General features: G+C 35.2%; 1 protein-coding gene across 4 annotated transcripts; it reads right to left on the bottom strand.

The window, feature by feature from the left end:
• Window positions 1-144: 144 nt before the first annotated feature.
• C5 (complement C5) lies at window positions 145-27,907 on the bottom strand. Of its 4 annotated transcripts, XM_074891219.1 has the most exons (41): window positions 27,786-27,907; window positions 26,587-26,779; window positions 25,508-25,670; window positions 24,992-25,062; window positions 24,288-24,379; window positions 23,002-23,084; window positions 22,427-22,517; window positions 22,002-22,107; window positions 20,777-20,903; window positions 20,314-20,429; window positions 19,884-20,084; window positions 19,119-19,322; window positions 18,428-18,637; window positions 18,098-18,247; window positions 17,087-17,216; window positions 16,712-16,777; window positions 15,938-16,138; window positions 15,205-15,295; window positions 14,697-14,773; window positions 13,945-14,084; window positions 13,042-13,263; window positions 12,419-12,479; window positions 11,758-11,847; window positions 11,275-11,487; window positions 11,050-11,125; window positions 10,005-10,164; window positions 9,445-9,540; window positions 8,976-9,147; window positions 7,938-8,143; window positions 7,022-7,174; window positions 6,615-6,677; window positions 5,705-5,786; window positions 4,995-5,046; window positions 4,249-4,351; window positions 3,445-3,519; window positions 3,242-3,347; window positions 2,956-3,042; window positions 2,485-2,574; window positions 1,863-1,946; window positions 914-1,052; window positions 145-647 (listed from the first exon to the last, which is right to left on the bottom strand). In XM_074891219.1, exons 1-41 carry the CDS (start codon window positions 27,848-27,850, stop codon window positions 518-520), a joined length of 5,037 nt encoding a protein of 1,678 aa, XP_074747320.1. In that variant the 5' UTR covers window positions 27,851-27,907; the 3' UTR covers window positions 145-517. The 4 variants fall into 4 exon arrangements, 3 of the variants coding, with proteins under 3 accessions (XP_074747320.1, XP_074747321.1, XP_074747322.1); XM_074891220.1 differs by lacking the exon at window positions 11,275-11,487; XR_012631834.1 differs by lacking the exons at window positions 145-647; window positions 914-1,052; window positions 1,863-1,946; window positions 2,485-2,574 and having other exon boundaries at window positions 3,003-3,042; window positions 3,423-3,519.
• Between the last annotated feature and the right edge of the window lie 88 nt (window positions 27,908-27,995).

Consider the following 27,995-nt stretch of genomic DNA (forward strand, 5'->3'; position numbering starts at 1 on the left):
TTGGAAACTGGACATTCAAAATAGTCACTATAAAGGAACTGGGGCTGCAGTAAGGTTTTTGTCCTAAATACTTGGATGCTATCATGCTAGGCTAGATAGATTTTTTTTTTTTAAATTTGCTTGAAAATTAAAATTGTAACAAAATTATTTGATAAACAATTTTATTTCTCCTTTTATTTTTTTTTAATGAAGAGTTATGTTTTAATAAGTCATCAGATTTTAACGCTCCTAAGTGTTATTCTGGCACAAGACAGTACTTTCTGTGTTGGTTTTTACAGCTGATCCACTTCATCTGTCTTTGCAGTAGTCCACATTATTGTCCCATCCAAGCTTAAAAATCATATCTTGAACATTATTATGTTGTAAGAACATGGCTAGGAAATACAAGCAAAGACTATTTTTCAAGATGACTATTAATAAATGTTAAGTTCGGGAAAGAATTACTGAATAGGTGAGGATTATTTTTCTTTATATGAGATTTGATCTATATTTTTAATTTTAAAATTCTCCGGGTAAATCAACAGCCACTGATGATGAGATCTTCGGCAAAATCTTCCATTGTGTTTAAAAACTCCTGACAAAAGGCACATGCTGTGTTTGAAGGCCACCACTCAATCCAAGTGCTGGAGTCCAAAGGGTACTGGAATCTAAGAAGACAACAGAAAATGATCATTTGCTGCTAAGATTCGAGGATGAAAATGTCAAACAGAAAGAGAATTACAATATGAAATTGCTTGCTTTGTGTTCATAATCCTGAAACATCTGAAGACACATTGTGTAACTACTGGTCGAACTAATACTTAGAAAATTAAATCAGTTATACATCATGTAAGAATTATTACATTCAAACACTTGCCACTTCACAGCACACTTTAAGATTAAATCTTGGCATATTCTGATGGTAATTACTTACTTGAAATTGTAACCAACACTTATCTTTAAGGCTTCTTTTCCCATGATCAAATACTGCTCTCCTGGGATCAGTTCAACATCTGTACAGCTCTTCTTTTTAACAAAGGTTATTTCATTATTTTTTTGAGCAAAAGCCTGCCCTGAAGTAGAATGTCAAGAATTGGAAAATTTTGTAAAGAGAATTTCCAGTAACTCATATATTAGACAGAAAAACACCAAAATGTTCTACAGTACAGCACAGCCAAGGGACCTATTTGCCACTAGTTATATAACATGAAAATTTGAGGATATAAAGCATGTTTCTTGTAAAAGATTATTTAAATTAAATCTGATTGGTAAATAAGCCTCGTGCACATTAAATAATTTTTTATTATACTAATTATAAGGAATATTGGGTGCTTAAACTCAGAGGAAAAATGCGTGAATATCAGCTTCGGTTCCACAGAACCTACGAGCAGCTACCTCTCCCAAAGGTAAGAGAGTAAGTGTGCAAGAACATTCTAAAGTGCCTTCTCCCAGAAGCACAAACACACCCAACCTGAGAAAAGTTAAGGCATGGCATATCCTTGCATACTGCCCCACTTCAACCACTGTATATACAGTAAGGAAGGGCATTCTGTGGAATGAACGAGACACTTGAACAGCAGCTCACAACTGTATTAATTGATTATGGAATATGTTCACCTTGTTTTGTCACATAAAAGACATTTAACTGATTACAGTTCACATTTGTTAACAACAGCTATAATAAGAAAAGCTGTTTAAAGACATCAGACAGACTGCCCTTCTCAGGGCATAAAAGATTTCTCAAAGGCTGTATTTGAGACTATGGTTTTCTACTCTCATGAAATGACTAGGTTTGCTGATTTTTGTCAGCTGCTTCAGTGGTCTCAACCAGACAGCTTTTACTCTAAAGAAATTGTTAAAAGGATTAAGAAAAGGACACTCACCTCTTTTATAGAGATCCAGAAGAACTGCAGAATACTTTACAAAATAACCTTCTTCACTGCGAGATAAGATGTTCACTTTATAAACTGCAGAACAACACAAACCAAACTTTCTGTTACTCCTTCTTCCTGCAATACATACTAAATTTCTTACAGATGCTCAGATGGAGAATAAAATGTCCCTTTACAGTACTAATTTCTGGGAAAACGATAGCTATAGCTATACACTGTAGGGCTAAGAAACATCAAGTTCTACCCATGCTCTAACCTGATGGAAGCTCTACCTGTGCTCCCATCTGATGCCCCACAACTTTCTCTGACCCCAAAGCCACGTGATGATTTTAGAATGGTAGCAAGCACGAGAAGCACAGTGCTTATTAGCAGAACTGATCAGGTCAGGCTCACTGGTGCGCTAACCCTGGTTATGTGACTTGAATTCAGTAGAGGGTATGGGCAGCGCTTACTCCTCTCTGCTCCAATACATCACCTTCACACACTGTATGCCACTGTCAAGCCTACTGAATATTTTAATCACTACAGATCTAATTGGAACTAAATGTTTTGCAGCAGTAATAAACATTTCAGTCAGAGCACGTGAAATAGGTAATGACAATTCACATATTACCATACGCAATATCATTCTGGCATGCAGCTTCTCTCCGGCTCTCAGCAGTTATTGACCAATCCAGTCTCCTTTGTACTTTACTACACTCAACTACATTGAGAAAGAAAAAAGCCAGTGTTAAGACAAGGTCATCACATGTCCTCAAATAAAACATCATGAACATTTACCTGTTTGGGATAATCTACTTTAACTCAGAAATACCATAATTAGGGGGTTGCATGCTGGTACAATGAATATTTAATATACAAAATAACACCCTCAATCACCTGAACTTAATCCAGTCAGACATCCATGATCATACCACACACATTTTTAGATTTTTTTTTTTTTTTTTAAATGTAAAATTCGGAGAGGACAACAGCTGTGTTCTAGGGGGATTTCTTTTCCTTGTGTTTAGTGTGGTTTTGTCCAAAGCACTATGCTGCATTTTCCCACCAAGTAAAATGGGAAAACATATTTAAAAAAGTTTACCTTCCATGCATTTGCACTCATCTCCTTCACACAATCTCACAAGTTTTTCATTTCCATAGGGGTTATAAAACATAGTGCACCTTTTATCTAGAAGATCCAAAAAGAAATAATGAATATGTAAGACTACTGAAGCCCAAGAAGTCATCACTGAAACTTTGTGAGTCAAAAGTTACCTGAGCTTAAAATAACAAGGATTAAAAAGCTGTTGAAGAAAGAAAAATATAGTCTTTAAGGAGGAATAAAGTGTTAAGAAAGAAACATGGATTTGAAGACATGGAACACATACCTGGTGCATGATATTCATATACAGTGAATGTGGCAGGATTTAGCATTCCAACCTTGAAAAGCTCACTTATCCGGAACCCAACACAGAGAAAATTATTAGCTGGCACCTATGTGAAAGACACATGAATTAAGGAGCTCTGAAGGAAAACAAAATTATTCTGAAGAGTTAAAGTAGTGCTTACAGTTAGGAAAAGGGTAACATACAGAGTCTATCTGCAGAATAACATGCCCATCTTTTATCTCATAGTCTGCTATCAACTGATCAACTCCACTTGCAAGCTGTAGGGGAAAAAAACAAAGAAAAATCTTTTATACAAGTTAAACAGTTTTGGATGATCTTGAAGGTTTTGTAATCAGTAGCTTTAACATAATACTGAGATGTAAAAACCCTTATTTTAGGGTTGCCTCTTAATCATGCTCATACTCTCACTTGGGGTTTTTTGTTTTCTTTTAAGGAAATTACGCTTTTACTCGTTCCATGAAAATAATAAAGAATTAAAGAGCTAATTATCCTTAAAAGAATACATGAGTCCATGTATAGTATCCTATTTAAATCCTGTAAGTGTAACTCTAATTGCCTTTAACTAAAACTTGCATGCTTGTCAATAGGAGCTGGATGAACACAAGCACTGCAGTTAAGATTCAGTTCACAGACTCTATCCACCACAGTTAGGTGTGTTCCCCTTATGGTTAGCAGATACAGCATCTCCAGAGGTTGATTCACACTACCCTAACACAGACAATCACGCTCTCTCTGCTTCTGTCTTTCCACTAACAACAGAGGGAGCCTAGACGTCAAACTTTAGATGTCTAGCTTCTGGCTCTATCAAAAATCCATAATCTAGACCTCAGTAGATTATTCTCAATAGTATGAGAAGTGTTTAGAAGCAATGAGGATCTAATGATATAAATCTGCACTACTACTCTAACAGAAAAAGATGAACAGTAAATATTACAGTTCTGTCAAAAAAAAAAAATCAGTAAAGAAAAAAGTTCTCTAATACATACAGTAGATAAGTCTTCTGTATTTGCTTCCAATCCACTAACCAGACCTATGTCCATCACAGCATGAGCAGACCCTGACCGTGGCTCTCTCATGCTGGGCCTGTACCTAAAATAGATGAAAAATAATATTAGTTAAACATAACTGAAATTAAAAAGAAATCTTCAAATGTGATCTCAAAAAAAACTAAGAAAAAATTCTATCAACATTTAGACCACAGTAAACCCAAAATAGTCAAAGGAGTAATTTCCGATTTATGCTGATATCATGCATAGAGAAGCTTTTCTTAATACTTATGTTTCAGGAGAACCCATGCATAAATTAAAGAAAAACTCCCTCCCAAAGAGATCATGACCTTTGGCTCTAATTTTGTTTATACACATGAATAAAAGCAAAGAAATAGGAAGAAAAGAAGATTAGAAGACCAGGTGTCATTATTACAAACAAAAACTTTTTAATCTCTTAAAAAATAAAATAAATGTAATGTAAATATGTGACCAGAAAGCCTTTGTAACATTCTTAGATTAATTACATAATGCATACGTAGACCCAAAGTGCATTTGCTTCGCACTGCTCCAATTCCTTAATGGGTCAGCTGGGAATTCCACCTTTGCAAGGAGGAATGTTGAACGTTAGGAAATCCAGGACATTTAGAACCAGCATTTAGTTAAATGAAACCTTTAAATGTAAAACACTGGCTCAATCAGTGGGGGAAAAAAGCAACCCACCAACCAACATCAGCTGTACTTACTTTGCACAAGCCTCTAGGCGCCCAAGCGGCTCCCCCTCTTCTCTTGTGTAACCTTTTCATATCAAGTAGAATCAAATAAGTAATTTTGTAACTCTTCAGAAGCAGCAATCCAAAATTCTCATAAAGCATTTTCATAATTGAAAGATAACTCTTTATATTGTTTTGGTGGTTATTTTTATAGAAACTCATTGTCTAGCCACGAACAAATAACATTATACTTCTTTTATAATTCAAGTGAAATGACAGCTTTAATGCTTAATGTATTTATTGTGTACTTGTGTTATTAAAAGTACTTCATGGCAAAAGCTCAGAATGTGATTATATACCCTGTTGTGACTGGACCAAGACTCTCAGTACCTTGTAGAGATAGAACTCACTGTAACCCCCACCCATCCCCCCTCATAATTCTTTCTTCTGCTAGAAGTTTGTATTCCTCACTCCCTCAACTGCAAAAACTCTTCTATGAATGAGTAAAAATGCACCTAAGAGAAATACATTACAAATTAATTCTATTCACAAAAAGGCAATCATTTCAAGAGGGGCTAAAAAGGCTTCCAGCAATTTCTTTTCCAGCTTTTGCATTTAGAAAGTGGCAGAATTTATTACAGTTTCATTCTTAATAAGAAACACTTTGTTAAACAAAGTAGGGTGTTTTTTCCTCCCTCCCTTGCACTGAGTGTATTACAGTAGAAATATTCAAAACCCTTTACCATCATCTCTCTTTGGAACAATCTTCAATTCAAAGTTACATGACTCTTCAGAAGTACCAATTGTGTTATACACTGTCCTCACCTACACACATACAAATAAATTAGACAAAACAGAAGCAGTGAGCAATCCTCAAAACTGGCAACAAAAAAAATGTGAACACTCATAATATGGAGAATATGATACCAGTAAAACCAAGTCTGTACAGCATGATTAGTTTCGATGGACACAAAACAGAGTAAATAAATGATAAGCACAGAAGGAATTGGGAATTCTTGAGCAAAACCACACTACTCTTCCTGGTCATTTTTACAAGACTAAAAATATCATCCTAACAACTCCTGATATTTTATGAATATAAACACTGGTACACAAGAATATGTACATTTCAGATGTTATTAAGGTTGATGCTAGAAGAGGCTATGAAAGATTAGAAGAAATATATCATGGCAACAGCTTAATATTTAGGCACGCAAAAAGCATTCCTTTAAATATTGCAGGAAAACAGCTTTTCAATGACATTGCTTAATAAACTAAGAGTAGACACCAGAATAATAGAGAATTGAGCAATTTCTCAAAATTGATCACTAATTTGGGTCTTCTCTGTTTGGCTGTCTAAGCAGAGACACTAATAATTGATGAGCAGTAAAACTAAGTTGATCATCTATTTAGATTTATGGAACAGAAAACCTCCAATGTAAAGGAAGAAACTTCACAACTTCTCTCTCATTAGCCATAAGTCATACAATGGCTTGGACTTAATCTAAAATATAGCCATAATGACATCCATATCACTTCAGTCTAAAGGTGAGGGGAACAAATGGAACAGTTAATGAGAAATTTCAGTTTCTTTTTCCACAATGATGTTAACAAACCAGAGATTCCATTTTATAAAATTGGTTGCGTGCTTACATTTACTGTAGCTATGCCAGTGCTGCTTCCAGTGCTCACATATATGTCATCATCCAAAGGTACCTAAAGGATTGATGTTAAACCAAAGTTAAAGGTAGTGCTATTAGCAACACTTCAGGTCAGATGATCTACTTTTCTATATTTTAAATACATATTAAGGCCTGATGCTACAAACAGATTCTACAAAAAAGCTTCATAGGAACAAGTAGAGATACTAAATTTAAATGAATATTCAAATGCATTAAATTTAGCAGATAAGCAAAGTCCTTAAACATTTGCTATACCAAATTACTACCAGTTTATTAAAAGAAAAACCTGCTTTAGTAGCAATTTTAAAGTTCAAATAATTATTTAACAAGTTGCTAAGATTCTGGTTTCACTTTGCAAAAGCGATACTATTCACTCACTGTCATACTTCTTCCCACGAAATTATCTTCTGTCAGTTTAAACACTTGAAGTTCTCCATAGTTTTTGTATGCTACCTTAACATCCATGTCCAAATTAAGCCGTTTGACAAGAAGGGCATATTCAGTCAAGGCCTCAAGGGCATTAATTGTGTCCTGACAGAAATCAATTATAAGGAATTAATTCCAGAAATTAAAAAGAAGTGAAAACATATTACAAAGGAATTTATTTTCTTCCACTTACACATGATTACAAATAATGGTAACCATTACTAGCTAAACAGCTTAGCAGGGTTGCAACACTACACTTAACATGGTGGTAATGTATTTAATACTGTACTCATAGACTTATTTGTGCAATTTAAAAAAATGCATGCAAGTACTAAAAAGGAAGCAAGGAAATAGCAATAAACAAACACAGCACTCAGTTTCCTCACAGATTTTTAATAATTCAAAAAAAGGAGGTTGCAAGAATTGGAAAATTCTAGGTAGTATGACTAGTTGATAGTGTATTAGAAATCTGGAAACTTTCACTTGACTTTTAGTCTGTTCCTGCATACTAACAGAGTTTTTACGATGAAAAAATGCATACCTTCTTACACCGTGTTCCATTTTTGTGGAAAACGAGAACAAACATCATGTCATGAAATTAAATACTCTGTTTAATAAAAAACTTGATTCTTTTCATTCAGCAGACCTGAAGTCAGTGGAATCAGCTTACAAATTTCTATTTATAATCGACTTCATGAAAAGAAATTGTGTTTCCCACAGACAAAGAACATCATGGCAAGAGTCATTTGATACTAACCCCATACATAAGACATTGAACTTGTCAATGTGGTCATCTAATGATATTGCCCTCTTAAGATGTCTTAGATTTTGGTGCTTGAAGAGGAGAACAAAATATTTAAAAGCTGACCTGAGTTGAATAAAATCCTCCACCATATCTTTGTTCTTCAGACAACCACTTGATGATTGGATTAGCGTAATTTTTGTCCCCTCTTAGCAAAGTAGTAAGCAAGGCATATGCTGTAGTTTCAACCATTTGTGCAGTAGCAGAGCTGGGAGTGTGTTGGTCTACTGTTTTGAAAGTATCTTTCCAAAAACGATAAATAGGAGGGTTACCTACAAAAGTATAAAAGGAAGGTTTCAGATTGAAACATAGCAACAGCTCTCTCCAGACTACACAAGGTGAAGTATGGCCTGCTGAGGTGAAGGAGAAAAGGAGGAACGCACTCTGCATTTAACAGAAGAAGATACACTTCTCTTGAACTAGTAAGTCTGACATATATATTAGAAACTGATGATAAACAGACCTGATGCAAAGCCTCTGATGCATATCCAAATATCGCTGGTCCTGAACAGGGATAGAGTGACCAAGCAAATAGGATACAGATTTTTTTTTTTTTTAAAGCCACTTTCAACAAATGAGACAAAGCTTTTCTATTCCAGTAGAAATCATTACTTGGCAGAGAACAGTCTGAGTCCCTTGCCTGTGACAAAATCCACTAAAAAGGAACAGCATTCATGAGAGACTACAAAGTCCCTCATCAACCAGTGAGAAATTAAGGAGGAAACCAAACACAAAGTAAGGGCACTGGCAAATATTGTGAAAAATTCCACTCTGAGCCAAGGAAGAGAGTGGACACATCTTAAGGACGACGAGGCAGACAAAAGCAATCCACTACAGACACCTGCACAAAAGGAAAGCCTATAGCTAGAACAAACGGGGTACAGTGGGAATGACAGGCACCTGGCTGACTTGTACACTGCTGAGGAAACTGTGCTCTTGAAAAGCCGAAGGCAGGATTCAATCTATCAGACATACTAGACCACACAAGACTAAAAATTCACTTATGCTCTCCAAGTGGTGCCATCACATTAGAGAATTTAAAAATACTAAAAGAGGAGCCTGAGAGCCAACCACAGTACAGACTCTGAGAGAATTTAGTAATACCTATGACAGATGCTTCCTTCTTCAGTGCAGAGAACGCCGATCGTGCAGAGTCATGGTTCAAATCCACAAGAGCTAAAGCATATGAAGTTATTGCCATAGTAAAGGGGCTTTGAGCAGACCGCACATTTTTCATCAAATAATCTCCTGCTTTGTTTTTAGCATCATGGATTTTCTGAAAAGATGAACAGGCTAGAGCTTACATCTATTAGGCTTTTTTTTAAAGTAACACATCTCTCAAGACAATATAGGTATATATAATACCTACTACAATGTATCTTATAATAAAATGATCCAGAATTTCATCATTGTTCTTTTACTGATTTTGAAAGACAAAGACTAACAAAGCAAATAAATCTTAATCTTTGAAACTGAAAAGAGTCCCTTGATTTCCTTGAACAAATGTTAAAGAAAATGGAAGAAATTAGAATCCTGTAACATGACTGCTGGCAGAAATAAAAATATCATTTACCTGAGTAGGACATATTTTAATTGACTTCTCAATTCCGATAACACAAAATGCTGTGAGATACAAAGATTTTTCTTTAGCTTCTCTAGGTAATGTACCCTACAAAGTAAAATATGTAAATATAATTAAAAAGAAAAACAGTTATTTTAAGTAAACAGAACTTTTTACAGTTTAGGTGAGGAAGCAAATAGAAATTCCTGTAAGAAATAACAATTTGGTTTAACCTGAAAATATGTTGAGTCTTTTGAAGGTAATAGCTTATTTGTAAAAAAAGAGACCAAAATATGTAACATTATTGGCAAGCCCGGACTATTATATTGTAAAATCAACCTACATTATTTTTTTTCTAAATATTAAGAAGTGGCAAGCAACTACTTTTAGTGGGAAAACAGAAAGGTTTGCAAGATTGTGCTGTTCTTTAAATGAATTTAGAAAAAGGCCAATCTAGCAAAATTGTCTTGAACAGGTGTTCTGGTGAAATGCAGCCTAGAATATCTTGCATTCCTAAAACACATTATCTCCTGGGGACTTCAATATGCCCAGAAAATGTTTGGGTTTCATACCTGTAGTTTCACTGGTTGGTAATTTGAAAATTCACTGAATGACCCATCTGGCATTTGACAGTTATCAATCAACCACAGAAGTGAATTACAAATAGAAATTTGATCAAGATTTATATATCGATTAACTTCTCCAAGAACCCTTAAAGCAAAAGCTGTCAACCTGCCAACGAAATCAAACAGATGATATTTGTTTTAATTAGCAGATACCCACATTCTTAGAGGTTAAACACAAATTTGCACTATTTATGATTTAGGTATGCTACACACTCCCAAAGTTCAAAAAAGTATTGCAGATGAATTTTAAATTTAACTTAATAAATGGGCAATAATTACTCAGATAATTTAAAACTAGGATCAATTTCCATGTTTCAGGATATGAACCCATTACATTCCCAAAAGATTACTTTTTCATATGCACAGAACTGAAGGAAGATGCCTTTGAAGAATCTTCTTCCTTCCTTCTATAAGCCAGCTGCATTTGCCATTCTGAAAGGCAAGACAGTGACTATGCATTTTGCCTGATTTTCAACAGCAGATTCTGTTTTCCATGAACAGTACTACCCCTCCTGTTTGATAGCCTTTAAACACCATATTTGTGTGAAGAAGAGGTATGTCTATTTTGCCCTTGCTCAGGTCCCTGTACTTAGCTTTCCTTCTTCAAAGTTGGGGTGCAAACTTTGCCTGAGCATTTGCCTTCTGCAGGGAACCAAGGTCTAACACAGTCCTCTTGTAAAATTCCAAGCCCAAAGAAGAGGTTTCAGAACTGAGCAAAATCTTACAAATTATCTCAGGTATGTCTGCTCCTAACCATTGGCCCAACTTGGTTGTAATGGTGTGAACTATGGACATAAACAAGATTTAGCAAGTGAAAGCAAGGAATCGAAAAATATTATTCAAAGTTGTAAGCACCATTGAGCTCTACCATCGAGCTCACTTCTCATGCTTACTAGAAACTATCATCTTTAAAAACCAGTTATAATATGGAAGCAAAGGAGTGAAACAAGCCTTCTTCATCCATTCTAATAAAAAGTCCTTTTTAACTCACCACGTGCTAGCTTGTCCATTCTTCCACATGCTGTATGAGAAGTCAGAATTTCTGAATGACAAGATGCTCACAATTCCTAAGGGATATATTAAGCAGAAAATAAGTTATGAAAAGAGATTTATATTAACATTGTATTTGCTCACTCAGATATATTCTCTTTCTCATTCAGCAAAGTTTATGCACCTCTACAACTCTGAAGCAAGAGAAGAAGCTATATTTTTCTACCTTCTTTCATCTTCCTCCTCATTTGAGTTCTTGAAGTTAAGGTTTCAGGACCCAGTAAATGCCAGTTATTTGACTCTTCCAACCACCGAAATACATAAAATATCGGGGCAATACTCATCAACTCTGCCTCTGCACTGCCCTTTGGCAGATTAGTAAGAACACTAAGACCACTAGGACTGAGGACTGTGGCAATCACTTCACCCATAATATGTCCTGTAGAAAGAAAAAAACCCAACATTTATTTAAATGAGAGATCATGAAAGTGAATCCAAGGGCAAAATCTGACTGATACTTATAAGCAATCGTTCTATATGAAGTATTTAAAATTTTACACAAAAAAAGGTGATTGCAAAGCCTTTTCTTAAAAGGAGAACCTAGGAATAAATTCAGATAAATTTAAACAAAAGAATAAGAAATAGCAGAAAAGGAACATATATACAGAAAGTATATATACAGTAGACTGAAAGTTTCGGTTCAATTTACCTTTTACACTGACATTTCTATCAATTTTTGTTTTAGGGACCAGATTTAGTGGGATTTTGTATCGAAATTCTTGTCGCCTCTTCAGTGAGCCTATAATTGAAAAAGTATATGTATCATACTGCATAATCTAAACCAATAGATGATTCAGATGTAATAGCCAGATTTCAAAGTTACAACTATCTGAGAAGTCAGAAAATGCACATGCAAATAGTATCAACCTTTGAAAAATAACAGGTGCAAACACTTTAATCTTTCTTTTGCCTTTTTTGTTAAGAAAAAATCTGATCTGGACCTAAACTTTGTGGTTTCAGATCAATCTCTGGTTAAGTGAGAACGTATTCTGTTTTCATTAATAAAGCACCTGCTAACTGGCTTTCAAGCACACTGAGGAAAGCTTAGTATTGTATCATAGTAAAAGACACATATAAAGGTTTCTTTAAGAAGTTAATCCATGTATTTTTTTGAATATAGCTATTTTGAATTTTAGCTATTTTGCAATGGATTTGTTGGTCAATGAATGGACAGGAAATCCTTGGAAGGGACATATGAAAAATATTTCAGTAAGGAGAAGTGCCAATTTTTTCACATTACAGAAAACTTGATCATCATGAATCAAGAATATAAAAAAATAAACAAAGACATATATGATCAATTCTCTTACCATAAAGACCCTGTGGATCCAAAGTGAAACCTGCATGAAGTTCTTTCTTAACACCTTCTGGCTGAAATTGTTAAGAGGAAAGAAGTAGAAAATGAAAATGCGTTTGATTAATATTAGCTGGAACAACAGTTTAAAACTATAGCATTTTTGCTTTCTACATCCTTCTCTGTAGTTGAGTTTTACTTAACTGTTCTACATCTGTTCTACGTATTTTTAAGCTAGTGTTCTATCTCCCAAAATTCTTGAGGAAATTTAACAGATTATTTAAGTAAAAGCTTAGGAAAGTATAAAATTACAAAAAAGTGCCTTTCAGTGAGGCATGCTTAAGCAGTTGAAAATCCAAACCATGTAACTTAGAATATTCTCCTTGCTTACTAAGTTATAATCTATTATACACATAATCTTTCTGACAATTCTTATAATCACAGTTTAAAAATGTGCGTATTCAAATACTCAAGTCATGCATTTTTGCACTGCATACACCTCAATTAATTCAATGATATCATGTAATATTTTGAATTATAATAACATTAAAATAAAGCAATATTTATATATTGATTTAATATATTTTTATTCCTTGTGACTGAACAAAACACAACAAACATTTTGCTTTCTTTTCTTACCATTACACGTAAAGTTTTAACCACAACTTCACTGTTCCTGGCTGTCAGCAATGTAAAGTTGACAGTGTGAAGACCTAACTCCAAAGGAAGTATTTTGAACGTAATGGGTGACAAAGAACCGCCATCTAGATTCTTAAAAATACAACTGCGTGTCCTCGCTCCAGTACTTGCAGAATCTCCAAAAGAACAGATTCCATTTCCAGCTGATATTTTAACACAGAACTGAAATGGTGAAAGATTTTAAATGTTTCACCTCCATGACAGGTACATCACCAGAGAAATATTAAAGCCACTGAAATACTATAATGAGCATTCTACTACTGTAGTACTACTTTTCTACTTACAATAAGCAAGTGTTACTACCTTTGGAATTACTATTACTTGCACTACAGACACACTAACAAATGTTCATTGGCAACACCAGGGAACTACTATACAAGGCTTCAAACACATACCTGCTTCATACACATACCTTTGCATAATTTACTCACATTTTTTCAATAGTAATTTTGCACTTGTTTTACATATTTCCTTAAAAACAATCCTTTTATATTAAATTCCTAGACAATGTAATCTGTGAGCTCTGAACAGACCATTCCAAAAATCCCATCACTTTTTGACACTGCGTCCAAACAATTGCAATAGAAAAATTGTATTTTAATTTTCAGGAACAAAGCTGCTAGGCAAGAGCATAACAACATTGTAATCAGTGGAATGGCTGGAAATGAAACAATTAAGGATTAAATTCATTGTTACATAGTTATGTAGAACACACCTAACACTAGCTGAAGGACTGGAGCAATCTGATCCAAGGATCTGTTTATACTGGATACTCGTAGGGGGAATGCTTTTTAAGTTTTTTATGTTAATCTTTCCATAGAACTCAGTAAAACCACAGATTACCTTAATTGCAGAAGCTTTATAGTTATAAACGGATCCTTTTAACTCAATTTGTTCTCCTCTCACCACAGAATAAGGAACATGAATGCTCAGGAAGATATCTTTCACAACTTGCACTTCCAATGGTGCAGCAACACATATGCCTAAGAAAATTAAAAACACAAAAGCACACTATTTTATCCACCCTTCTGATGAACATGTTTGAAAAAGTCTTCACATACTTGCCACCTTTACTGATGACTTATTTTGCAATATGTACTTTGAAACTGTCCAAGCTTTTTTAAAAGCGACCAGGCTCTTGCTTCCTGTTCCAAGTTGCTCTTCACACAATGCTTGCTGACATACCAGTCCTTTGGGCGTCTCCTTCTCCCCAAAATGAAAAACAAATTTTCTGTTTGGGCTACCATATCTATCGGAAAATTTGTTTCTTCCTCTCTTCAAGTCCTTGAGCTGGACATGGTAAAGTTGTGCCAGGGAAGAGTCACTCACTATTTGTTCTTAGTCATTTATTACGGGCTGCTGTCAAACACAAGACAGGCTTTGTTTTCCCAGCCGCTTACATTCATAACAAGAAATGAAGTCATTTTCTTTCCCTAAAATATGTATTTTCATGCTTTTTCTGTTTATCAACCAGAAAATGAACATTTTAGAACATGCAATGAACAATTTAGAACTGCAATGACAGGTTCTGCAAAATCCAAACAGAAAAGCTCCCTAATTTTTTAGCTACAATCTAATTAGGTTGCAGTACCTACCTTTATCAGAAATGCCAACACCTTGTATCTCCCAGGTAGTCAGTGAGTCAGGCAAGGTGATAGACAGTGTCTTTGACCTGTGTTTAGAAGTGTTAGCACATTTATACATTATCTATCTGTTAACACTAACAGCTCATCAACACAAAGACAGTACATGCCCAGAGCAACTCCTGTATCTAAGAGAGACTTAGATAAGACAAGATACGACAGCATATTTAGAAAACAGGACTTCTGGATTTTTGTTCGACTAAACTTGGTTTCAGCCGACTTTACAGAAGCTGGTGTTTAGCGAGGTCGGAAGTGAAAGGAAAACTGACTCAAGCTGGGCACCAGACAGCACCTGCATGGAGGGAAACATGGCAGGAATAGTTTGTTTGTATAAGACTGCATTTTAGCACACATCTCGGGTACCCCTAAGGATACCCAATTTACCTCAATTTTAGCGTTTACTTTCTCTAAAACTGATGACTAAGTCAAATGTTGGTAAATGATTTGAGAAAAGTAGTACCTTGGAGAAACTTGGTGAACTTCCCATAACCAGCTTTCAGGGAAGTAGCTACGAACTTCTGCCTCATCCAGTTCCAAGAAAGCCTCAAAATCTGAAGAACGTAAATAAAGTAAAAAAACACCCCAACAACTGAAACACCTGCCAACAGCCTTCCACCAAAGGCTTCAAAATCATTATCTTTTTGTTTTGTGATACTGTATTCTGCTTACTTGCCTCAGGTTAGTCCCGATACAAGAAAAAAACGTATATGAATACCCTCCATCAAAAGCCTGTGTTAATCCCACCTTATCTATCTACACATGTGAATACCTGTCCAATATCCAGACAGATTAACTAGTTAACAAGCAATTATGGGGAGAGAAGAAATTTCACACTCCCACTGCTCTTTCCTGAGACATTACCCATTGGCTGTTTTGGGCCTGACTCAAATTTAGCATTCAAGTTCAGCGACGCCTTCACAGGCAATGATGCTCTCATCTCACAGTGTTGCTTGTTCTAAATCTGGGTGAATAGAATGTAGTCCTTAATCAACTAAAGAACTGCTCTCCTCCCCCTCTTTAGGGGTATACAACCAAGGTCTTTGGAGACTGGCAAAATTCTTTCTGGAATAACCCTGGCAGGTAGTAGGGAGGGGTTAATGCATTAACAAAACTATCACCTCTATATTTACCCATATTCTGCTGGGAGCATTTCACCACGTGTCCACGGGAAGAGTTAAAGCTCTCGTACTTACGCATTCTCGCCAATATTAGAAGTTTATTAGGCTCTTCCTCCCGCAGTCTGTTTGCAAATTCACAGCAATTTCTGAATGCGGAAATGCACTTTTCATTACTCCGAATTCGCTGAGCTCTCTCCCTGCAAGTCTCAGTGACTGGATATGCTTTTACTCCAGCCATGCAGCATTTTCTAATTTCTGGATGTACATATTTGGATGCTGAAATAATAATAGAATAATTCCCTTCCTTGAGATGAAGTTTTTATTTCCAAAAGCATCTTAACTCACTATACCGAATGTATTTTTAAAATTTGCAGAATTTCAGTGAAGGTACAGATTTGAGGGTGAACATCAACTTGTCATTTTTCAAAAGCTAGTGACACACACTTAATCACTAGTATTCTGAATTAAAAATATAAATTAGATAAGAGGAACTGTATTACATTTTAAGATTTAAGTGTCAAAGGTTCTTCTGACAGGCTTGGTCCCTGGCAGGTAGTCACTGGGAAAGACTGCTATATGGTAGTACTGATTCTCTTCAGAAAAGGAAAAGATCTTAAACACATGCTATATTTTCAGTGTGTACTTAAATCTTGCCAACTTCAAATTCAGCATATGGCTAAGAGCCTTTATAGATGGGGTCCTCTGTAAAGTCATCTTCCATTACTTGTCAGTCTCTCCACTACGTTAATAGCAATAATTAAAAGTGGTAAGCAAACACTCAGATTCTTGATTTCTAATGGATGTGATTTTTTTTTTATAATTATACACTTTAAAAAATCTTTTAAACACCTTCTTTGTATATCCGATCCTCAAAGTCAGACCGTTTGGTTCTTAAAACTTCATTGCAAGTTTCACCTGTTTAAAAAATAAGTACAAAAGACATGACCTTTTTTGTAATAGTACAGTCCACTTAAAAATAATTCCATAAAATCACATTCCAAATCTGGGAGGCTTTTTCTGTTTACTATTTTAATTACACAAAAGTGTTTTCATTTCAATTACAGTACGTTAATCCACAAGTCATAATGTTTTCCTCCCTCAAAAATCATTAGTATATGCATTCCCTATTAACTTAATTAAATTCCAGCATAATAACTGAGTGTCACAATGAAATATTTCAGAAAAGAAAATCCACAATTTCATGCTTAAAACAAAGGAATATACCTGCTTCATTTGAATCATCGGCATTTGCATTAGTTAAAAATGTAAGCCCAGCCATTCGGAATACATCAACATTGTTCCGTCCTCCTCCAGCACCACACCCAAGGTCACTCTTTTCCAAATGTAGCATTACCTGAGGAAAAAACACATTAGCAGCTAACTTAAATGTGGAATATATGATACAATGAATGAGAGTTAGACTTGCAGAAAGGCCACTTTAGTCTGGAAGATGTCCTCACAGCACACTGAAGAATACCATTTAGCAATAGTTGAGCTAATTCAAGCACCAGCACCAACACAGTCACTTTTCTGTAGCCCACATCAGTCAGAGTCATGGAGACAAACCAAGGTGGAGTGCTCCACTAACATGTTTATAACAGTTCTGATACTCAGACTAGCTTGTTTAAAACCAATTCAATAGCGCTGCAAAACAGATTCACATGATTGAGGGTTAGTGCAAAAGTATTCTCCTACTCTTATTCTATGTATTTTGTATCTGACTGTTCTGAAGTATTAAAAAGCTGCCATTTGTTGTCACAGGAATGAAGTTCTTTCAGTGACAGATGATATGTAGGTTTTACTTACATACACAAGTATTTAAAATTCTACAAGGACTGAAAACCTCTATAACCCACTGAACATAACAGCATTTGCCATACCATTCTACCAGTATGCCTTAAAAATATAACCTGAAAAGGTTATAGGAAGAACTAAGGAGAATAATGTAGTCTCTGTAGCACTGCAACCTGGTTTTGGCCAAGACTGAAGAGTTCTGATATGGCAGTTCAGATCTGCCTTATAACCACAATTTACTTTTACTGGAAATCAAAATATTGTACATTTATTTTTTTTTATAATTTTGAACAGTCAGATTTAAACCAGCAACTTTTATTCCGGATTGAATTGCTCTTCTGCCTGTTTTCAGGCTTACTGAATGCATGACATGTAATAGCTATTCTGAATATGAACATGAAACAAATAGCAACTTGTTTTCTTTTGTGGCTACTACTTAACTTTTTCCATTGCTCTCTTTCCTCTTCCTGTGACCCCATATACTGCCTTGTCAACAGATGACAAAGCAACAAAGGAACTGAATTGTGTTTTCATGTTAAGCGATACAACTTCTGCTGGCTTCAGTGTGTCTTTGCTTGATTGCAGCTTAATCTACAAATTGAAAACAAATACTGGTAATTTTAAAAGCACACTGTTCCAAAATAATTCCATCTGAAGGCAGACACTTTAATAAGTCAAGGAAGTGTTAAAGAAGTTGTGTAAATCCAATTCAAAATCTGACCATAAAATGAATGCCCACCCACAAATTTTAGTGCCTATTTCACTACTTACATCCAGACTATTCCCACATTTCTGTTCCACATTCAGCCAAACTGAATCAGCTACTAACTCTGCAGTTTCTTCTCCCATGACTATGTAGTAAACAATAAGACGTGCTGAAGGGACCATTTCTTGGGTTATCTGAAAAGTTAGATGCTCATATTCCAAATCCTTAATTCTCTCCTGAGTTCCAAAGCTTACTATCTTCCCTTTAGACGTGATCTAGAATAGAAAAACGATGGAGAATAAAAAAGTCAAATTTTATATTTAATATATTTCTTACATGTAATAATTACTTGCATTTAGATATAATCCAACACACATAAAAATGCATTTGGGATCAGTGGGTTTAGTTCAAGGGAAAGTAGCTCTCTCCCTCCTCCCCTAAAAAGAAGTGCTGTCTCTGCGCATCTTTCTCTTCCTCTGTATTTCAACTCCTGAAATAGCTCTTGAGACTAGTATTACCTGTTCTTAATCTCAGTCTATGTCAGATGAGAATTCAAAACAATGGAGACTTAATATATAATTTAAACATGAGAATGTTAACAATTTTTTACTGTAAGACTGACAGATCGCATACGGAAGGAGCGGTTGTCTGAGCTGCATGTATTCTATGCTACTTCTTGGTTGTTGAAGTTTTTCATCTATGGACATATATTAAATCACAATTCAATATTTTCCTGTGGAAACATCTGTTACTTACCAAATAGCTGTAGTGATGTATTTTATGAATATACTGACTACGTGGATATACATTAATATTTATTAAATCCCCTACTTGTAGTATTTTGTGGTTTGAAGCCCAGCCAATATATAGGTAACTCTGACTTAATGATGAATAAGCTTTTGCTTCATAGGTTTTACTTGCTTGGTTTTCATCTGAAAGATGTGGATCTGCAGTTTTTACCTGAAAAGATAATAAAATGTCTGAAATGTTCTTTAGTAAAAGGAGGAAACAAAACCCCTGTGTCCCAACGTCTGACTAGCTTAAGTACAGAAGTATACCTAAAAAAACAAATAATTACAACATTAAAAGCATTTTGCAACGTATCATTCAGAAAGATTAATAAAAGCCAACTTACAACTCTGTTTTCTTTAATAAGAAGATCTATAAATATCAACTGAAATTTAAAATGGTAGTGTAGAAGCACGTACATAAATAGAGCCAAAAAAGTTAATGGTATGTCTCCCTACATAGTGAGGGAAGCACTCTCAGAGATTTGTTTTCACACAATTCATTTAGGTTTTTTGTTTAATAATTATTATGAAATAAATGTGACAAGTTAGGATATTTTGTTTCAGAACAATTTAATAACGACTTTGATAGAGAAGTAACATTTCATTATAGCACCTGCATTTCATTAAGTTTATAAACTCGAGTGTAAAATCTTTCCATTAGTGTTGTACATTTGTAAAAGTACAGAATTAAACCCTTGAAGAAATAAATTAATGGAACGATTTAACTCACTTGAAACTCCAACATCTTGCTATTGGATGGGATATTAACAATAAACAAAGCGGTTCCATCATTTGTGCTTGTTTTTCTTCTCCCAGATTCTGCACCCTCTGATATCAACTCAGTCTCATCCATTTGCTCACTAAATGATTTTGCAGTGACAGTTATAGGGACATTTCCAACAAACTGATCTACTGTATCTTTCACCTGCACCTGTTCATCAGAATAGATAACATTTCTTATATGTATGGTGACATTTTCAAGGAGAAAACTTTCAAACTGCTAAGCTTCTTCTACAATAGCAAGTTCAAAAAAAATGTAAAAGGTCAATGGAAATTAGAAATGTGTTAAGACCTACAGTAATACATACAAAAAAGAATAAAGCTTCTGCATTATGGGTTTTATGTGGTAATGTGCAACAATACTGCTTATGTTAACTAACCTTAATGAAGAACGGAAGTCCAGGCTTCACAAAGAGAGGAGTAGCAATCAAATTCAATTTGTAAGGAGATACAGCAAATCTTACTCCAGCAAATTCTGCTTCACCACTGAGGCCACCTAACAAAATATTACACCCCTTTTAATAATCACATCCTAGAGCCTGTGTTTTCTCCACTTGCCTTCAAAGCGCAGCACAGCCTGTTGGGTACAGTGAAGTCCTTGCATCTAAAGAGTCAACTCCTAGCACTGTTGTGAAAACAAATAGCAAAAAAAAAAAAAAAGTTGAATCCCTAAACATTTTTGCAGTGACAGATGGGCTGGTCTTCTTTGTAAGTTTTTGGAAGGGCTTCTGAATACTAAAGGAAGTCTGATACTAGGAAAGTTATCCATAGAAGTTCTCTTTCTAGTTCTGTTTACATTTTCAGATATATTAAAATAAAAAAAACAATTAAAAAGCAACTTACCTGTAGACTCCAACACTGATGCCACAATATATAAATATGACCCATCCAATTCTTCTAGACTTTGAAACCCTATAAAACTCACTGCTTTCTTACTGTTAAAATTGATCTCAGCAACTCCATTTTCAATCTGGAAATGAAATATAAATCAATATTTTATAGTCAATAATTTAGAAATAATATAGAGATACACTACACCCAAATTCTAACTCAGCATGTTTCTGTTCATTGTCTATTTTCAGAGGAAATCAAAGGTGGAGATGTTTTAACGAAGAATACTTCTTAGTTCCATAAAATCACTGATAATTAATCAATGAATGGCACACATTTCAGACTGCATGCAGACCCAAAAAGAGGTAGGAATAACACAGAGATATCCTCACTAAATGAGGAAGGGTAATGCTTTTTATCATTCTTCAATGACTAAATCAAAAAGGCCAGACTAAACAGGGGAGGGATAATTAGTGGAGAACAGCCTCCCCATTATACATCAGCATAATTTTGATCTGTTTGTCTCCATTTCTTTTTCCTGCAATAGATAGTATAAAAACTATTTCATAGACATTTCAACCACAGTTTGCTCAAGTGAGTAACTGAACCAGAGTGAAATGACATTGCCTCAGATGCTGCCTCTGAGCTTTCATTTTAAAGTGCATTTCAGTGTCCCTGATGACAGTGTTACACAGGAAAAGTTGACAATGAATAGTCAGTGCAAACTGTGAGCTGGGACCCATTCTCATCAAATTGGAGCTGGGATTGTGCAGCCTGGAGAAGAGAAGGCTCTGGGGAGACCTCCCAGTGCTTAAGGAGCTGAGAGCGGCCTCCCGGTGCTTAAAGGAGCTACAGGAAAGGTGGGGAGGGACTCTTTATCGGGGATGTAGGGATAGGATGAGGAGTAACGGTTTTAAACTGACAGAGGGGAGATTTAGATTAGATACAAGGAAGAAATTCTTCCCTGTGAGGGTGGTGAGACACTGGAACAGGTTGCCCAGAGAAGCTGTGGCTGCCCCCTCCCTGGAAGGGTTCAAGGCCAGGTTGGACGGGGCTTTGGGCAACCTGGGATAGTGGCAGGTGTGGGGAGGGGGTGGAACTGGATGATCTTTAAGGTCCCTTCCAGCCCAAACCATTCTGTGATTCTATGAAATTTAATGGGAAAACTTCAGTGGAATTGGATCAGTCCTGAACTAAGCATAGGAAATCTACACAGACTAGGCTTGCTGCTTCTTACCCTAGTTATATGCATTGCATGAGGCATCATCCTTTTTCCAGTCTCTTCAATTACTCCAAAACGAAAAAAAACATCAGCACTTGCAAGCTTTTTATTATAAAAATAGCTGAGAAAAAAACAATATAAATGCTTTTAAGATTATTTTAACAGCTGCAACAAAGCATTTGTTTCTGGAGAAGAGCAGTTTCCTAGGCAAGAGATAGAAAACAGTAGCTGTGTAGCTTTAAACACTTCTATAGAAAAGTAATCACTTCGTAAGATTTTAGAAAAGGGTCACTTAGTTCTTTTACAGAGCAGAAAGGGTTGTGATGATGGGGCTTCTTGAGGAAGTAACAGAGGAAACTTCTGGCCATGGGAGAATCGATCCTCATGTAAAAGAAGACAAGATACACACATATTTAGAAATCAAAGCCAAATTTCCTTACCTAGCTTTCACAACAATCTTGAAGTTCTCAAATTTATCAGAGCTAATAAAGTTACTTTCTGGCTCTATGACGATGGAAAAGCTTGGCATTGCTGAAAATTGAATAGAAAAGCAAGCCACTTAGATGTGTTTTTATACATTAAGCCACAGGTACTCAGAAAGACACCTCTGTATAGCCATCAAAGAATCATGTTGGTTTCAAATGATTTGAATTACAATATTATAGCCCCAAAATACAGCTGTCAGCTTGTCCACAGTGAAGCACAAGTTCTAAAGCCCTAAGTTACCTGCAGTTGCCCTGGCTCCATATCAGTGCAACTATGTCAAGATGACCCAGCATACTAAAGAATAACCCTATTTAGAGGCAAGTTGTATTAATACAGACTTACACCAATATGACTGATTAGCTTGAACTGACATTGCCACCTGGTGTTACACTGCATCCCACTGCCGTGTACAAGCAGGCCAACGTTACCTCAGGCATCTCTGCATTTTCTTCCTCTGTACTGTATAGCTGTCTATAAATTTCACTGAAAAAACACAAAAATGAAGGTTCACAGTCTGGGCACACCTTACCATATTCCTTAACTTCAAATTGTGCAACAGCTGAGGTTATGAAATTCTTCTTATACTTGGCTTCAATCTTCCAAATTCCATACCTATGAAATGCCAACAATCAAACATTTTTAAGAAGAAAATTAAAGTCAAAGACAAAAATTAATACTACTACTTAACCATATTTCATGTTGATTATTTAGAGAGAAAAATTCTGCACCAAGTTTTTGCACATGTTCAATACTTTGAGAAGATTCTGCTTTGATATTTCAATAATTACTTGAAACTTATGTTAAATCATTGAAATAAATTGGAAAAGAAGATGTCATTATTTATATTATGACTATCATCAGAATTTTTTGTTATATAGCTACAAGCAGTGACACATTTTGAAGACTGCAAATATAACCAGGGTCATTAAGACATTATTTGCTAGCTTCTTTCCATATATTAGCCAAGAAAATGCTCAAAAGGACTCACACAGACTTCTATCAGGGTCCTTCTCTCTCTGACTAGAGCACAACTGCAATTTACATAATCATTTATAACTAAATCAATTCCTACAATCTTTCTGCCTTATAGCACCACAATAAAAATTATGCAAGTCTGCTGTTGACAGTTTCAAGGAGGATACAAAATTAATTTTTACTCAGACTGAAATTAATGCTAATTTCCTAATGAAAAGTAAATCAGTCAAAAATGATTTTTTCAAACACCTGCTTGCATTCTTCTGCCAACTCAGTGAATCTTCAGCACCCTCTCAAGACTAAAAGGAGAACTGAAGAGATATTTATTTTGTATGCTGCTGTTAGTGGAAAAATGCTGGTGATTTGTATGAATATATGTATGAAATATGAATGTTTCCCCTCGTTGAAATCAATACATCTTTGACACCATTTCTATCTCTAGAGTAGAAAGCTTTAGTTTTTATTAATCTTCCTTTTTAACTGATCATGACAAACCTACCACTAACCGTTCTTTAATTTCAGTTTTATCACCAGTACTTTCACATGCTGTATCTCCTCACTTTCTCTCATCCCAGTGAGAGTATGTCACCTATTTGAAAACACAGAGTAAGCTTCCCACTTAGCTTTAGGAGACAAATGTTACTTTGGAAGTCAACTGATAAGAAGAATACTTGGTCCTAGGTTCCTTATTTATACCATAGTGACACGCTACGTGAAATGTTAGAACTCTCCAAGTTTCAAGTCATGCACACTCTGCGTCTTAAGCAAAAGACATTCTGACAGTCTCTAAGAAAAGGCAGTATTATGTTAATAATCTCAAAAAGTATTAAATAAATCTACTTAGGATTAGGAGGAATCTTGAAGTCAGGAAAAGAAACTATTCCAGTAAAATCTTCTTCTTCTATAATATCCACTTTTACTCCTTCAGGATCCTTTAAATTAGACAGGAAAGAATCACCAGTTACAGATCACTCTTCAAAAGGAAAATCTTCACTGTGTGATTTCAGAGGAAGCCTGGCTGCAACGTATTTTTCCAAGAGTTTTACCCATTTCACAGCTCGCAAACACATTTTTAGAAACAGCTCAGACTGAAATGCTGATAAAACATTTTACTGCAGTTCCAACAATTAAAAGCTGTTACTACACAATGCTTAAAATTGCTAAAAGGTTACTGTAATAACAAGCCTATTGTTAAAGGCTAAAAAATAGTGTAATAAATACTGATTATTTTTATATGTTAAATAAAATAAACAGTGTGAAAACCATATACTATTAAAATTCCCTCAAAAATCCTTTTCCCAGATATTAAAAGATAATTCATATTTTTCTTCTTTTCCATTCTGTAACAACTTCAGATCTGGGACTTGAAAACCTCTATCCAACTGTGCAATGTCATTTTTAGATCTTTTAAAAGATGTCTGGCTACCTGCAAAAACATCTAACAGTTTTACTAAATATCGATTGCATTACTGATTTATCATCTAAGTAAACTTACTGGTTTTGTGATCTACAGAATATTAATATTAAATTCAATTACAACTTACCACAAAAGTTAGGACAGTTTCTCGCCGAGCTGGCTGCAGTTCTTCATTCAGAGAATAAACCCTGACTTTCACTGTAAGAATTATTACAATAAATCTCAAAGTCATACCATTATGGAGATTTATAAAAACAAAACCGAAACCTCAAAAAACAACCTTTTATCGCTACTAATTTTTGAAGTTTTTAGTATTTACAGAATGCTTTTGACTTTTTGTCAGTGTGGTGTCCAAACCATATTTTTAACATCTTCCCAAGAAAATCTTTCACTCTTTGTGCCATTAGGACTAGTCATTTAGGGTGTAGAGGGCAGCAACTGAGAGGATATCAGGAGAAGTGATTAATTTCTACCGTATGATCAAATAGTTCAAAATATCATTCTGCTGATTAAAAAATTAAATAGCAGCCGATGGCAACATAACATAATCAAGAGCTTAAAGGACATTTAAACCCTAATTCCTTGGCAAAGTCAACAGACTTTAAAAATTAAATAACAGCCAAGAGAAATAAGCATTATTTACCTGACTGATCAGGAGTATAAACTGGTTTGTCTGTATGAATAAAAATAAACCCATTCTCATAGGAAACAGGAATTTTTTTTGATCTCGTAAAATGTGGAGAAACAGCTTCCAAATACACATACTTGACTGAATTCTCTGTTCTTGGTAAATCTGTTGGTAGAATCTAGGGCAAATGAAATAAAGATTTTAAAAGAATACTAAAATACTTTCTTCCTACAGTATTTTTTGTTGAGAAGAGCATCTGAATAGCAATTACTATCCTGCTCTTAATTATCTTTAAATAAAAACATCAACACCCACAAGGGTTTATTCTTGCTTACACCATAGATGATGGTCTGGAGTATTAAGCTACAAACAGATATTTTGAAATTTTGCATTTTATTTATGTCCAGAATTAAAATAGCAAAGTGCAAAGCCCAGTTATGAGGTTACAAGAGTACAAATTATCAGACTTCCATTTATACACGTGATGAATCCTGGCCACGCCAGAGTTGCTGCTGTGGTTGGTAGTCTGGTGAAATAGCTATTCTGGCTGAAAAGGAAAACTGGGTGAGAAGCACCTCCTGGGAGGCATCACCTCAAGTAAAACCTTCATGGTTATCAGCGTTCAGCAAAAATCTATCCAGCTTCCTGCACCCTTTGCTTCAAGCAAATGAGTTAAATAAAGCTTTATGGTGAAATCTGGGCCCCTTTGGAGCTTTTCACTGACAAACAAGACCAGCTCTTGAACCTCGGTTTAGTTACATCTTGGCTTACTCTGAACACTCAGTTGACATATCTACTTTCAACACTTCTCCATTCTCTCCCTTATTTTTTAAAGTTATGCAATTATGATAATGTTTCTAAAATAGTTTGATTGCATGATTCATTTTGGTGTCATTCCTCTACACTAATCTTATCCAATGTAATTTCAATTTCAGACAAACTCAAATGAAATAAACTACGTGGCAAACTGAGAAATCAGGACGCTAGGCTTCCGTCCCCAGTTTAAACAACTGAAAACTTACTACAATATTTTTTTAACAGTTATAACTAAACATGACAATAAAAACACCGCAACAAAAGTCTGAATTCCTTACTGTTAAAGTTACAGCATCTTGGAATTTGTTGGCTGGAGTTAAAGAAATATGGCCAGAAGAATAAACAGCAAGCTTATCTGGAAAGCTTTTTATGGCAATATTGACTGTAAATTCCTTCTCATAATCAAAAGCTTGAACTACAACTTTCTCAGATGCTCCAACTCGGAAGATCTTTGGTGCTGTAAGGACATATCTGTATATGGAACATAAAACAATTAAAGGGTAATGGAACTATATTTCTTTCAGATTTCTCACTTCCATTTGTAATTCACTTAAGTGCACACTGTTAAAGCAAACAAGATAATCAGGCTAAGTTATTCTAAGACACTAGTTAAAACAGCAGAGCCCCAGTCAGAATAATTTTTACAAAAACTGTCATGTAACATTACTAAATAACAGCTTAAGTAGCGTTTATGGATCTGATTTGGTAGACACACAAAAGCATGTCTACTACAACAGGCTATTTATGGGGCAGTAATTATTCTTTTTGCCAAATCAAACCCTGAAACACTAACCTTCCAAATAGCACACTTGTGTAGTTTTCCCACAGTAAAGTTCTTACTGAAATGAATGGGGCAACATACAGTAAAGGCAAATGTGCATAAATATTTGCAGGATTACTCTAATTTCTTCAGTGCTCTACAAACTGAAGCATGCATCACTCCACAAAAGCACAAGCCAGGCTTTAGTACCTGACCACACAATGCATCTAAAATACGTATAAAGTGCCATTGAACTAAACATTTGATATATGGGAACCTTCTTTTTCTGAAATGCCAGAAGTACTTAGTTGGCTGCTTTCTACATACCATTGTTATCATGTAAGAATCAAAAAAACGCCAGTGAGTATATTTGTAAAACACATGTTTAAGTAAGAGCTTTCATCAAGCCTGTAGCAAAGTATCTGTCTTCAGGCACTATAGAAAAGCTAATGAGCACCAGCTTTACTTCTTAACTTTTTTGCATGTTTATCTTGTGGCACATAAGATGACGACTCTACCTCTTTTTCTGGTAGCAAATAGAGCAATTCCAGAAGCTTCAGTTCTTTTTCTAGCATTAGTCCCACATACTAGTGAAAACACATCCATTTCAATAGTGCCTGTTGCATTGGCTCTACTTAAATTCTGTATCTATTTCCCTAAAACAGAGGACAACAATCAAGTAGCATTTCCAGCAAATTCTATATTTGCTTTACTTACGTTTTCTCTTGGCTAAAAGCTGTTCCGGAAAATAGCAAAACAAAAAAACATATTAAAATAGTCATAGCTTCTATGACAACAAACAGCAAACCATAGATGCCAATGATTCTGGATTAAACTGCGTTTGGCTTCTGTTGTAGGTGAACAGAAATACCACCAACATTTCACTCAGTTAATAATTAATTCAAGATCATGTTTTTTGAAATGTCA

Source organism: Strix uralensis, chromosome 21, assembly GCF_047716275.1.
Source record: "Strix uralensis isolate ZFMK-TIS-50842 chromosome 21, bStrUra1, whole genome shotgun sequence".
Classification (NCBI taxonomy): domain Eukaryota; kingdom Metazoa; phylum Chordata; class Aves; order Strigiformes; family Strigidae; genus Strix; species Strix uralensis.

Bases quoted from the DNA above. Each gene is read 5' to 3' on its own strand.
- C5 (XM_074891219.1), bottom strand. From the start codon at position 27,850: ATGACTATTTTAATATGTTTTTTTGTTTTGCTATTTTCCGGAACAGCT. The intron at 16,139-16,711 runs GTGTTTAAAAGA...TTATTATTTCAG, and splicing joins GGATCGGATATACAAAGAAG to CATCCAAATATGTACATCCA. The intron at 14,774-15,204 runs GTACTACTTTTC...TTCTAAACACAG, and splicing joins GTTCACCAAGTTTCTCCAAG to GTCAAAGACACTGTCTATCA.